Source organism: Schistocerca nitens, chromosome 1, assembly GCF_023898315.1.
Source record: "Schistocerca nitens isolate TAMUIC-IGC-003100 chromosome 1, iqSchNite1.1, whole genome shotgun sequence".
NCBI classification, from domain to species: Eukaryota; Metazoa; Arthropoda; class Insecta; order Orthoptera; family Acrididae; genus Schistocerca; species Schistocerca nitens.
Window position 1 is genome coordinate 500,012,123 of NC_064614.1, and position 14,196 is coordinate 500,026,318.

General features: G+C 41.9%; 1 protein-coding gene across 2 annotated transcripts in view; it reads left to right on the forward strand.

The window, feature by feature from the left end:
- The first annotated feature begins 3,184 nt into the window (after positions 1-3,184).
- LOC126252839 (uncharacterized) overlaps positions 3,185-14,196 on the forward strand; it is a 111,486-nt gene continuing 100,474 nt past the window's right edge. The window contains exons 1-2 of one of the 2 annotated variants that reach the window (XM_049953796.1): positions 3,207-3,337; positions 12,014-12,150. In XM_049953796.1, the coding sequence (XP_049809753.1) occupies positions 12,090-12,150 (61 nt within the window). In that variant the 5' untranslated portion in view covers positions 3,207-3,337; positions 12,014-12,089. Of the gene's footprint in view, positions 3,338-12,013; positions 12,151-14,196 lie in introns of both variants that reach the window. The other variant, XM_049953789.1, reaches the window with a different exon arrangement.

Here is a 14,196-nt window from a genome sequence, read left to right on the forward strand (position 1 = left end):
ACATTCAGTTCATAGATCATTATTTAATTAATATTATTGTGGGTTTAATGGTCAATTATTATTCTTTAATTTTGTGGGCAGTTTACATTTGGGCCATTATTATTCTTTAATTTTGCAAGGAGGTTACGCTTGGCTCATTTTTAATTATTCCGTTTTGTGGGAAGACAACTTTTGGCTCATTTACATTAACATTGACCTTTTATTATTTTTGCGGGGAGGTTACAACGTCAAGTCAATTCAAGTCACATGACATCAACTCGCATGGTTGTCCTCAACTGTTTCCTTTTTCTTTTTTTTTGTTTTACCGCAGGTACTGCGATCTTCGCGAGATGAATTTGAACTGTTTTTATGCTTGATATGCACATACACCCCATGGTACCTCATATACACGGACACTTGGAATGCACATTGGTACGCAAATGAGACTTACTGGATTCAAATGCTTTCCAGCTTGGAGGGATAGCTTGTATATTGGAGAAGGAAGAAGTACAAAACAGCACAGAAAAAATTGTAGGTTCGAAAAGTATCATTACGTGGTACAGAAAGTGACTTTCACACAATATACAAGAAGCTAGGTCAGGTTTTGTTATTAGTCCAGTGAAAATCTTTGTGCAATGGTCATATCTTCCATAATACCTTTCCCTTCAAGATCTGTAGGTTTTCTTTACGTTTCGTGTTTGGTTTTTAATAATTCAAGTGCCATGTTTATACTGGGGTTATATAGTGAAACCGTGTAAACATTGACAACTGATGGCTGCAAAACTCTTTCACCCAGAATCCAGAGAGCAATGTAACAATAAATAAGCTTGCCAAAAATTCATATTTAATCAAATAACTTGCACTGTCTGAAGTTTTCAGTCCAATTCGTTACGAAACCCTGCACATTCCTGATTATATACAAATAAATTCCACCTACTAATCAATCTGTTTCTATCTACAGTACTTTTTTCACTCCAAGTTGCACCCATATAGCGTACATTTCATTGTAAAATATTAAATACCGTACTGGTAAGTATAAAAAATCCACTTTATAAATGTATTAGAGGGTGAGTAATTTAGTACACTGATACCATACAACTCAGTCTGCTGCCTCGCTGCTTCAATTAATCTTTTGTCATTTATCATAAATTTTAACAACAGAAATAACGACGCAACCAAAAAAACTGGTATTAGCAACTAAGGAACAGCTAATCCAAACATAGACATCTGCGTATAGTCGTACACTGGGATGACTGGATGACGTCAGCTGTAAAACCTTCTTGCCTGGAAACTTTGACACTGCCATAATGTGATGTGATGGGATGGCCAGTGTGAATGCTGTCATTTGAAATGCACTGCTAAATTTGTTGACGGGACGTGACGTGACGGACACTCTGAATTGTCCTTAATAACATTATGCCACTTTACAAAGTATTTATTTACTTTGTTGAAGGCTAAGCACTTTAATGTAACATGACGCTGATTTTCCATGTACATACAGAAAGACCCTAGATCTGTGCTATCGAAGGAACCTGACAAGGATCAGAACCGATCCACTTAATGGCAGTTGCTGGTACTCGTGCGCGAGTGTGGTGAAGCGACATCCAACTATCGTAAATTATGCGTAAAAGTTGTCATGACAGTGTACAAGTTGGGTGCTTCTACATGTAAGTTGACTTAGGCTACTGGTGGTGGGGGTATGCACCTGCAAAGGCCGCTGTAAACGATCAAATGTGTTTGACAAGATCGCTCTTATCTAGCCATGGATCTGCCAAGCCAACCCGTACACATTCATACAAGTTTGTTAGTTTAACCTCACTTCCAAGCAGATGCTGTTCGTGTTCGTGCACATTTTGAGAGAAGTGAGAACGGCCACAAGTGCAGACAAAGCAGTCCTGGCATTCCACTTCGTCACTGTGTTTAAAGAACAAGAAGAAAACAAGACTCTGTCCAGGGAATTGCTTGAGATGAGAAACTTACCCATGAAAATATACTAAAGGAAATATTACTCTCAGAACCCGATGATTACATAAACTTTCTTCGAATGGACATTGAAACTTTTTAAAACTTTTCAAGTACCTCCTAAAACAGCAAACTTGCCTTTCAAGTTCGCTTTTATCTAGGCACGGATTTGTCAAACAAACCCGTACACGTAATAAGAAACCTTGTCAATTTACTCATGCGTTTGATGCAGACACTTTGTGTGTATTTCGGCAATAGTGGGACTGTCCACTAATGCAGATAAATCATTTCTAACATTACCTCTGTCATTGTGTTTAAAGAACAAGAAAACAAGACGCTGGTCCTAGGAATGTTTTAAAATGAGAAGTATACAACTGTAAACCTGTTAACGGTGATGTTTCACACAGAACTTGATGATTACATCAACTTTCTGCGCATGGGCAGTGACACGTTTAATACTTGTTTAGCATTATTTCACCCACACATTGAAAAAGAAGACACGAGTATGCGAAAATTTATTCTGTTTTGTCCTGTAATGACACGTCATACCGCAACGTGGGAACATATAACCCATGGCGGCGTGGAAAAACCGGAGACCTACGATTTTTTTTTTTTATTTCATACCACACCACGTGTATGCTGCCGTATGTATAGAATATTGATTGTGTTCATAACCTCTTGCAGCGTAATATATGGGTCGGAAAGATCTGGTATCTGTACCATTATACTTGATCGTAGTTTTCATTTACTTGATCATAGTTCACGGTACAGTGAGATAAACTGTAATAAAAAATTTTCACTAAACACATGAAGCGAAATGTTTTCACAAACAATGACTGTCATCTTGTCAAACTTTCTGTCAATAAAAATTTCTTGTAAAGAAGTCAAAGGCAATCTGTGCTTGGCAATTACCTAAAGCTGCACCTTGCACGGTCAAATATTTGGCATGCATGATTCAGTTTGACAAAATGTCTGATAGTTTACAAGAGCGTCAAGAAATTAATGGGCATGGAAACCCGGCTTGTAGCAGTTTCAATCTGAAGACAAATTTGTGTATGAAAATGGTGAAATGTTTCATTAATAAATTTATAAAGCCTTTTAGTTTGTGAAGACTAACAAGTACTATGCTAGAGGCAGAAAAAAGAGAATAGAATGACATTTATCTTTGCATTACATAGTTGCAGTTTACATTGTTTGCATCTTTGCTACATCGGAAGATTGTATTGTCTACAGCTGTGGAGTCTACTGGGTAAACTGAAGAAGGTCTTTGAGAGTTGACAATACCTGCGCGGAGTGTTTGTATATGTGTTTCATTGAATAATGCCAAGAAAAACAAAATTTTTCCACGGAGCGAATAAGGAGGAAGATGAAGCATCTGTGAATAGTGAATTACGAGGTTCGGTAATCTTTTCCAAAAACGTGTGTTTTGTGAATTACAGATTTGTCGAGGAAGATATGCATATTGAAATATTTCAACTCTTGTGTCAGCTGTATGTGTATGACAACATGCACCCCCATTTTCACCGTTTACTGTTAGGTCTTGAGCCTGGAGCTGCTTCAGAGACCTTATTATCAGTTATTATCGTTATATTAAGTAGTATAGTTGTGTCGATTCGATGTTAGTAAACCGTATTGGTTTTTGCAGGGGTTACTATTTTCCTAACGTATAGGGACATCACGTAATTATTTTGGCATGATTAGATTTCTCGTTCCGATTTGTTGACAAACAGTTATACACAGCTCGAGGTAAATATTTGTGTACCAGATAAAATTCCCATAGCAAAATGCAAATTGTGATAGATTTGATCTCTTTATATCATAATATTATATTGTTTTGAGAAAGTACAGGTAAAAGTAGATAATGCGCGTTACTGTCTCGTTAATGTAAACAACCGGGTATCTGAAACGAGCGAGTTTCATATCTTTGTCAGACAATTGTGGTTTGATTTTTCTGTATTTGTTGTAAATCTTGTTTGTGTGTGTGTGTGTGTGTGTGTGTGTGTGTGTGTGTGTTTCCATTAGCACACTCACAGGCAATAGTGAGGCCTTTTCAATCCCCACCAGGCCATCCAGATTTAGATTTTCAATTATTATATTGGATTCAGATCATTTATATGCCTACTTTTTGTTCCATTCATTCATAATAAGGAAGTCTTCCAAGGATGTCGAACATGTCATAAAATAAGATATATATTGATCATATAACATATAACATCGAAAAAGAGATATGCGCATGTACCTCCCACAGATGCGAAATGAAATAAATCTCATTATTGCAGACTCAGTCAGAAATGTAGGATATTGTGATTTAAGAGGAGACAACAAACTTGTCACAAATCTTGTAGGTATGTGAATCTACAGTAGGGTACTCTGAGGTGTGTATAATTCTTAGGCCATTGTAGCTGTATGACATCAAACATAAAATAAGTTAATATCAGTTATTTACATTGATCACATTGCATTTACATATGTCTACCTGTGTGCGCTAGTGTGTGAGAGAGAGAGTGTATACCTGTAAGGTATTTCCGCTCCCGGGATTGGAATGACTACTTACCTCTCGCTTAAAACCCACATCCTTTCGTCTTTCCCTCTCCTTCCCTCTTTGCTGATGAAGCAACCAGGGGTTGCAAAACATTGAATATTTGTGTGTGTATTTGTGTTTTTTATTGTGTCTTATCAACATACCAACACCTTCTCGTTTGGTAAGTTACAGCATCTTTGTTGATTATATGATTAGAATGAGCTGATTTGAATTCCACAGCCTGTGGTCTATTTCCAAGTAAGATTGAAACCACTTGTTTTCTATCTCTTTTACCCTCTTTGCCTCCAACTTATCTACATTTCATGACTAACAGTGCCAAAAGCTTTAGAAATGTCTAAATTATATGTCCTACAACGTCTGTGTAATCCATTGTTCCTTTTTGTGTACTTCTAACTGTTTAGAACCCATGTTGATTATTATTCAGTTGATTGTTTATCATTTAACTACTTGGAAATTTGTTATTTCATTAATCTTAAAATTAGCTTACTTTATAGAATGTTGAGAGGAGTGAAATGGGTCGATAATTTTCAGTCTCATGCGTATTACCATGCTTGAATAAAGCTTTTTTAACCTGTGAGGAGGTAACACTCCCTCAGTGAATGAAATTAACAATATGAGCCAAGGGCTTTGCAGTCTGCAAAACAGTGTGGATTATAAGTGATGTTGGTACATCATCTGCACCTTCTGAAATTTTGCATTTGTGGCTTTTAATTGCCTTGACTACTTCATGTTCACTAGTTAGAATTAATCTCGTGCTGTAGCAGATGTACTATAACTAAGTTTATCCTAATTTGAAAATTTTAAACTAAGTGTGTGATGAGTCTGGCTTCAGCTGCATGTGTGTGAGAGTTGTGTTTGCGTGAGTGTATATTGTTTGTTTTCGACAAAGGCCTTGTTGGCCAAAAGCTCATATTCGAAAAGTGTTTTTGTTGTGCCTATCTGTGACCCAGCTTCTCTGCTATATGGTAGTAGCGATTGTCCTTTTCATAATTTTGTTACATTCCATCCTAGATTTTCTATTGATTGTTTCTGTTCTGTTTTCTATTCTTGTAAGGCTTTTGTTTAGAGAAAATATTTTGAAGCTGTGCAGTACAGTAAGAAATAGCTACCCCAATACAGTATCATTTACAAGGTTTGTATTAAAGTTTCTACAGGCAGTTATAGTGGCTTTTTCAGTAAACATAGTGTCCAGCAGAGACTCCAGTTTACTAGTGAAGATGTCTATATCTTCACCAGGTGCCCAGGGGGCTCGCCGCTCTTTGGCAGGATCGTGCTTGGCTACCATGGGGCCCCAGTCTTTGCAGGATTTTTTCCCTTACATGCTGCATGTCTATCCTCTTGCTATTCTTTTTCCCCTCCCATGGGAAACATGTCTGGAATGCTTTTGGAAATGTGTTCTGCAATTTCAGTAGCTGCTATCAGAATAGAATTGCCACAGTTTTTAATTCCTTTTTTCTATCTTCATTACCGTTCTCCTATTCTTCCTCTGCTTCGACGTTTGAGGTTCCTCGTTTTCTATTTACTCCCTGTGTGCTTCTGAAGGCTGGTCCATGCATCTGACGCATAACGGGTGATGGGTAACTAGTAATTTCGAGCCCTGGGTCAACAGATAGGATTTGCATGTACCCCCTGGTACAGGCCAGGCCCAGGGAGGGGTGATTGCCTGAGCTGCCACCTTCCTCAGTTTCTGATTGGCACCTCTGTCAGGTGTTTGGGAGGTGTGACCTGAGGTGTGAACAATCACCTAAGGTGGGTGCACCCCCCTCTGAGGGGGCCCCCAGTTGGAAGGAGCGCGCCATCAGAGACGCTGGCAATCATGGGGGATTTTCTCACAATGAGCCAATCCTCTTGTCCACAGTGCATCTGCTAAATGTAAGTGGAATGAGGCTAATGATTCAAAGACCTTTCCAGCTGCACTACAGTTCCTCATGGTTTCACGTACTGAAGATGGTCAGTCCTTTGCTATGATAAATCTATTTATTATTCAGAAAGGTGATGTTGCAGTTACTGGCCCTGTGAAATCCTGCTCTTATTTACACAATGGCACTTCGCTTTTGGAGACAACTTATGATTCTCAAGTACAACTGCTGCTTGCAGCTTCACTCCTCCATGGCTATCTTGTTCATGTCCAAGTCCATCATATGCTGAGTTCTTTCTGTGGTATTATTTCCACTAGGCTGCTTCATGGCAGAAGTCCAAACATACCTCTCTGATCAGGGTGTGATTGCAGTCCTTCAGGCGATGAAAAATGTAGATGCATCCGTAGTGCCCACATGGACTATCTTTCTCACTTTTGATAGAGTGGTGTCTCCGTCGAAGATCAAAGCAGGCTATGAAGTTATCACAGACCGACTGAACATTCTGAATCTGATGCGCTGCTACCATTGTCATCTTTACAGCCACACTTGAATGTCCTGTTGACATCCAGCCAAATGTGTAACCTGTGGTAGGGATGCTCATGAGGGTGACTGTCCACCTCCTGCTCCCCACTGTGTCAATTGCAATGGTGACCATACCACATCCTCCCGAGGTTGTCCCATGTATCTCAATGAGCGGGCCATCCAGTAGATTCAGGTGAAGGAGAAAGTGCCTTATCCGGTCACTCACAAGTTTTTGGCTAGCCAGTAATGCTGTATTCTACCATCCAACACTCACAGTACTATTCTTGATACATCTCGCTCCACAAAGGATGTGGCCACACAGACATGCTACCTCTAATTCAGCACCACAATTGTAAAATTTCCCAGTGTCATGGTAGCATCACTATCTCCTTCTCCAGCTGTGCAACAAGCCACCATACTTTCGCCTCATGGGCGAAGTCACGTGCTACACAACCTGCAGGCCGGAAAGGTCAGAAGGAATACTCCCATGAAGACTTCTTACATTCCTCCATCCAACCACATCTCAGTCTTCATCTGCCAACTGGAAAGGCTCCAAGAAGTCAAACAAAGGTCAATGGTCTTCTCCTTCGCGGACTCGGAGATTCTCTTCGATGGTGTCGCCACGTGATACCGTCGCCTGGCCAACCTTCAATTCGCTGCTGCACACCACCAATCATTCTTCTGTGCTGGACTCCACAAACCGACAGAAGGAGAATGCCGATGCCTCTGTGGATCTCATGGAGCAGGCTCCTCCAGCCTTTGCGCCTCATAGCAGTGAATCTTTGAAGCCTGGCACTCGGCAGCTGCCAAGGTGACACCCCTTCATTTTTTCCCTTCTCCCCTTTCCATGTCATCACTCTTCTCCAATGGAATGTTTGCTGCCTTCGATCCAACAAAGGGGACTTATGGCTGCTCTTGGAATCGCAGTGTCGACTTGTTCTCTGCCTCCAGGAAAGAAAATTGCATCCTGAAGACCGCTTTGAGCTCTCGCATTTCTTCCGAGCCTGCTTTGACCCCTCCCCCCCCCCCCCAATCCCGCCCCCCTCGAGGACAGCATTCTGTCATGCTGCTCATCCGGGATGACATTCATAGGCAACCCATCGCCCTGACTACCTGGCTTCAAGCTGTTGCAGTCTGTGTTTTCCTTCCTCACTTGACCTTTTCTCTTTGTACCATTTACATCCGTCCGTCATTCAGTGTGACCAGGGCAGACTTCCTCCAGCTTATTGGGCAATTCCCTCAGCCCTTTCTGCTGCTTGGTGACTTTAATGTGCACCATCCCCTTTGGGGTTCTCCCAGAACCTGTCAGAGAGATCCTATTTGGACTGACAACTGTGCTGAAGTGTGTTTGGACTGTAGGTCTCAACCTCAACCTGAAAAGTGCCTCTTGATTGCCCAAGAAATAAAAATATTGGGCACCAAGTGAATGGCAAAGGAATCCATCCCAAGCTGGAGAAAAGAAGACCAGTCACAGATTTCATGACTCCTCAGCACATCATGACGTGAGAAGTTTCCGCAGAATGTGCTCAAACTGTCAGTGTTTTGTAAAAGACTACTGTTCCAATGCACAAACCTTGCAAGAATTACTGCGAAGTACACTAAGTTTTCTTGGAATGAGGTACAAGAGAAATCCTTCCTTGTCTTTGCAGAAATGCTAATATCGTCTCCAGTCCTAGCATTGTATCATTTTTTTTAATGGTGAGACAGAATTAACACTGACGCTAACAGTTTTGGGGTAGGGGTGTTGTAGTACATATACAAGAAGATTCTCAAAAGGTTGTTGATTTTCTTTATTTAAACTTAAGACTTGTCACCTGAATATGTTTTTTTTATATTTCATTTTATCTGTTTCTAATATCGTGTTATAATTTCATGTATTGACTCGTTCCATGACCATGGAGACTTCTCCTTAATTTGGTCCCACGGAACAATAAATAAATAAATAAATAAAAATTAAGACTGGCTTTCCTTTTGTTGTCTTCTATGTCCTCACCAAACTGGTTTAGGAGTGACTGATGAATAGAAGCTCTCGACTCACGTAGGTGCTTTACCTGTGACCAGAATTTTCTGATCTACTTGGAAGTGTTGTTACTAAACCAGGGTGGGTCTTTCCTGTCCTTGCTCAGTGTACTCTGTGTACACTTTTCCAGACAATTTGCTATGTCCATTGCATTCATTTTGTTAGTAGAATGCTGTTGACCATTTACCAGCTCTACAGAGCATAAAAGCTCTCCTAGTCTTCTTGATGTAACTGTGGTTGCTAATCCCTTCCTCTTTACTGCAACTGTCAGCAAGTTCAGATTGACTCTATGATGTTCCAGGAACTGATCGGTGTTCACTATCACACACGTATTTAATCTGGTACCTGGCAGACACCTTCAGATGAGTGATTGGAGATTGGCATTGGCTACTTGTATCACACAGTTTATTAGTGTGCTACTTGTGTTTTGCGCTTCTGCCAATATAGTAGTTGCAAGATGGACCACACAGCCAATGAGCTTTGCCCTTGATGGGGAAAGTGCAAACTTCAGCTGTCCAGTAGAGTGCCTCTTGCCATGTGCCTCAGCGATTCCTGCCACCTTTGCTGAGAACATTTATTGGTATCCAGATAAATTTGGAGTTGGAATGAATGTTGGCCTGTGCAAACATTATATTTCAGTGGAAACCACCCCCCACCCCTGCATGACCACTTTTCCTTAATAACTTGTTTATTCTTTAGTACTTGAACAATATTTCAAAACATCCTACTTAGAGTTCCACATTATTATGAAAAGGAAAGTTGCCACGCACCATATAGTGGATATGCTGAGTTACACACACACACACACACACACACACACACACGCACACACACACACACACACACACAAAATCAGTTTACACATATGACTGCAGTCCCGGGCAACTGAAACCACGCTGCGAGTAGCAGCACCAGTGCGTGATGGGACTGGTGACTGGGTGGGGTTGGGGAGGGGTAGTAAAGTAGGGGTGGCGGACAGTGAAGTGCTCCAGGTTAGATGGTGGTCAGGGGAGAGGTGGTGATGAAGGGGGGGGGGCAGAGCAGATAAGGAGAGAAGTAAAAAGACTGGGTGCAGTGGTGGAATGAGGGCTGTGCAGTGCTGGAATGAGAACATGGAAGGGGCTGGATGGGTGATGACAGTGACTAATGAAGGTTGAAATCAGGAAGGTTACAGGAACGTAGGTTGCATTGCAGGGAAAGTTCCCACCTGTGCAATTCAAAAAAGCTGGTGTTGGTGGGAAGGATCCATATGGCACAGGCTGTGGAGCAGTCATTTAAATGAAGGACGTCATGTTTGGCAGCATGTTCAGCAACAGAGTGGTCCACTTGTTTCTTGTCCACAGTTTATTGGTGGCCATTCATGCGGACAGACAGCTTGTTGGTTGTCATCCCCACATAGAATGCAACACAGTGGCTGCAGCTTAGTTTGTTGATAACATGACTGGTTTCACAGGTAGGTGGGGTGCCTTTGATGGGTAGGTGATGTTTGTGACCAGAGTGGAGTAGGTGGTGGTGGGAAGATGTATGGGAGCAGGGGTTATGTAGGGATGGACGAGTATATTGTGTAGGTTCGGTGGATGGCGGACCACCACTGTGGGAGGGGTGAGAAGGATAGTGGGTAGGACATTTCTCATTTCAGGGTATGTCGATAGTTAGTCAAAACCCTGATGGAGAATGTGGTTCATTTGCTTCAGTCCTGGATGGTACTGAGATACGAGAGGAATGCTCCTCTGTGGCCAGACGGTGGGACTTTGGGAGGTGGTTGGAAACTGGAAAGATAAGGCACGGGAGATTTGTTTTTGTACAAGGTTGGGAGGATAATGTGTGTATGTGTGTGTGTGTGTGTCTATTTGTGACGAAGGCCTTACTGGCCGAAAGCTTTATTTGTGATAGTCTTTTTGTTGTGCCTATCTGCGACTCAGCATGTCTGCTATATGGTGAGTGGCAAGTTTTCTTTTCATAATATTGTTAAATTTTACCCTGGATTTTCCATTGTCTGATTGCTTAGAGTTTCATATAGCCCTTAGTTGTTAGTATAATTTGGGCACAACAGTGCTCTTGCTGGGCGGAGAATTCTGGGCTTTGTTATAAATGATTCCACAATTAACTATTTTCATATTTTCAGGCCCTGTACTTTGCTGGCATTTCAGTTTTGCTCTTTTTATAATGACTGATATATATTCACTTGAAGACTTCAGAATTTTACCTATCTTGAAACCCTCGTGCACTATGTGTGTTCTTACTCAGGTAGCTGCAGCCACAGTATGGTATGGCTTTGACTTATCAAGAGGAGCTCTACAGTTCTCCACCACCACCATACCACAGGACCAGAAATCTGCAGTCAGGGCTGTTGCAGAATTGGCAGTGTGTCTGGTTGAGACGTTCTTCCTGACTAGTCCTGGTTACAAAGTCAGGAACTCTGCTTATAACCCATGAGCAAGGCCATCAGTCTTCGTCATTTCTGCCAACACCTGTGGAATTGCAGATGGCATCAGAATCCAAGCAACAGATGTCGCTGATGCCAGTATGAGTTATGAACTGCAGATGACTGCATCCCCAATAGCCACAGCCAGAGGCATCCCTACATCTATATAAGGATCCTCCCCTCTTATGTAAAGAGTGCACATTTCTTTTTTTTGTGGTCCTTGATGCTGTTTCCCAACTGGTTTTCATAACAAGCTGAACATTGGAGCTCTTGATAAAGAAACAAACCCCTTCCCCCATGTGCCTGCCTGTATCTGTCTGAAGGATCAGCCATATTTCCATCTGTAAAGGGAATGAGAGTTGTCAGATGGCCCATCTGCCTATTTGCAGTCTGCCCCGAACTGGCTGCAACCCACCACTCACTTTGCGGTTAGCATGGTGTAACTGTATTGGATACATAGGAAAGTGCCTTAGCAACCAAACTGTGACACTTGAAGTGTCACTTGTGGTGGGATAGTTTCTCCATAGTGAATACGCCTAAAGGCATCCACCTTATGCTAAATGAATGTGACCAACAGCACATTGAGGTCTTTGGACCACAGCCAGCCGCTCCTGCATCCACACACACTAAGCTTATGATCCCTATCCACTGTATGATGTTCATTCAAATGAATCCTGGTCAATGCATCTACCTTTTCCTTACAGGTAAGGCGACACCATGTAACTGCTGGTATGGTGGCACCATCTACTGGTAGAGATACTGACGCATGCACACCGTTTGATGTGGCACAGCGCCAAAGAAAAGGTGGTGACACAAGCTATCATCACTACCAAACATGCAGGCGAGTAAGCAGGAAAAAAGAGAAATAATTAGATATTTGGCTGCATAGGGAACTGGAGGCCATGAAATGTATCAACGGATGAAGGCTGTGTATGGTGAATACAGTCTGAGTCGTTCAAGTGCTGTGGAATGGGGCAAACGATTCCTTGAGGGGCACGCGTCACTGGAAGACAATGCTCGTCCTGGACAGGCTTATCATGTCATTACACTGGAAATGGTTGTGGAAGTGAATGCTTTAGTCTTGGACAAGCACAGAATCACTGTGGAAGAGATCCATCAGTTACTGGGTATTAGTGTGGGTGCCGCCTGCCCCGTAATGCTTCAGCACTTGAACCTTCGAAAAATCTGTTCTCAGTGGGTTCCTCACCAACTGACCGGCAAACAGCACAATACTCTAATGGCACTATCTTTTATCATGAGGAGGAATACGGCTTTCTGTCATGTATTGTCACAGGTGATGAAAAACGGTTGTCACCATTTTGAACTGGAAAGCAAGCAGTGAAAACATGCAACTTCACTGCCTCCAAAGAAATCAAAGGACGTGCACACCAATTCTGGTAAGGTCATGATGTCCTTTTTTGACTACAAGGGCCCACTGCTTGTCAAGTTCCTGGAATGGGGAACCACATCAATTCCCAGTGTTATCAAGCCACTTTACAGAACCTTAGATGAGCCATCATGTCGAAACACAGAGGCATGTTGTCCAATGGCGTTATCCTCCTGCATGATAACGCCCACCCAAACGGCCAATGCGGTGAAGACGACATTGCAGCAGTTTCGGTGGGAAGTGCTGGAACATCCACCATACAGTCCTGACTTTTCACCATGTGACTTTCATCTACACCTACATGGATACTCTGCAAATCACATTTAAGTGCCTGGCAGAGGGTTCATCGAACCACCTTCACAATTCTCTATTATTCGAATCTCGTATAGTGCGTGGAAAGAATGAACACCTATATCTTTCCGTACGAGCTCTGATTTCCCTTATTTTATCGTGGTGATCGTTCCGCCCTATGTAGGTCAGTGTCAACTAAATATTTTCGCATTCGGAGGAGAAAGTTGGTGATTGGAATTTCGTGAGATGATTCCGTCGCAACGAAAAATGCCTTTCTTTTAATGATTTCCAGCCCAAATCCTGTATCATTTCTGTGACACTCTCTCCCATATTTCACGATAATAAAAAACGTGCTGCCTTTCTTTGAACTTTTTCGATGTACTCCGTCAGTCCTATCTGGTAAGGATCCCACACCGCGCAGCAGTATTCTAAAAGAGGACGGTCAAGCGTAGCGTAGGCAGTCTCCTTAGTAGGTCTGTTACATTTTCTAAGTGTCCTGCCAATAAAACACAGCCTTTGGTTAACCTTCCCCACAACATTTTTTTATGTGTTCTTTCCAATTTAGGTTGTTCATAATTGTAATACCTAGGTATTTAGTTGAATTTACGGCTTTTAGATTAGACTGATTTATCGTGTAACCGAAGTTTAACGAGTTCCTTTTAGCACTCATGTGGATGATCTCACATTTTTTGTTATTTAGGGTCAACTGCCACTTTTCGCACAATTCAGATATTTTTTCTAAATCGTTTTGCAGTTTGTTTTGATCTTCTGATGACTATTAGTCGATAAACGACACCGTCATCTGCAAACAACCGAAGACGGCTGCTCAGATTGTCTCCAAAATCGTTTATATAGATAAGGAACCGCAAAGGGCCTATAACACTACCTTGGGGAATGCCTGAAATCACTTTTGTTGCACTTGATGACTTTCCGTCAGTTACTACGAACTGAGACCTCACTGACAGGAAATTGCAAATCCAGTCACATAACTGAGATGATATTCCATAAGCACGTAATTTCACTATGAGCCGCTTATGTGGTACAGTGTCAAAAGCCTTCTGGAAATCCAGGAATATGGAATCGATCTGAAATCCCTTGTCAAGCATCATGTGTTTGGAACTCTAAAACAAGCTATTCATGGACATCGATTCACAGCAGACGATGAAGTGTGTGACAGGGTCCAGGCCTGGATCCGACAGCAGCATACTA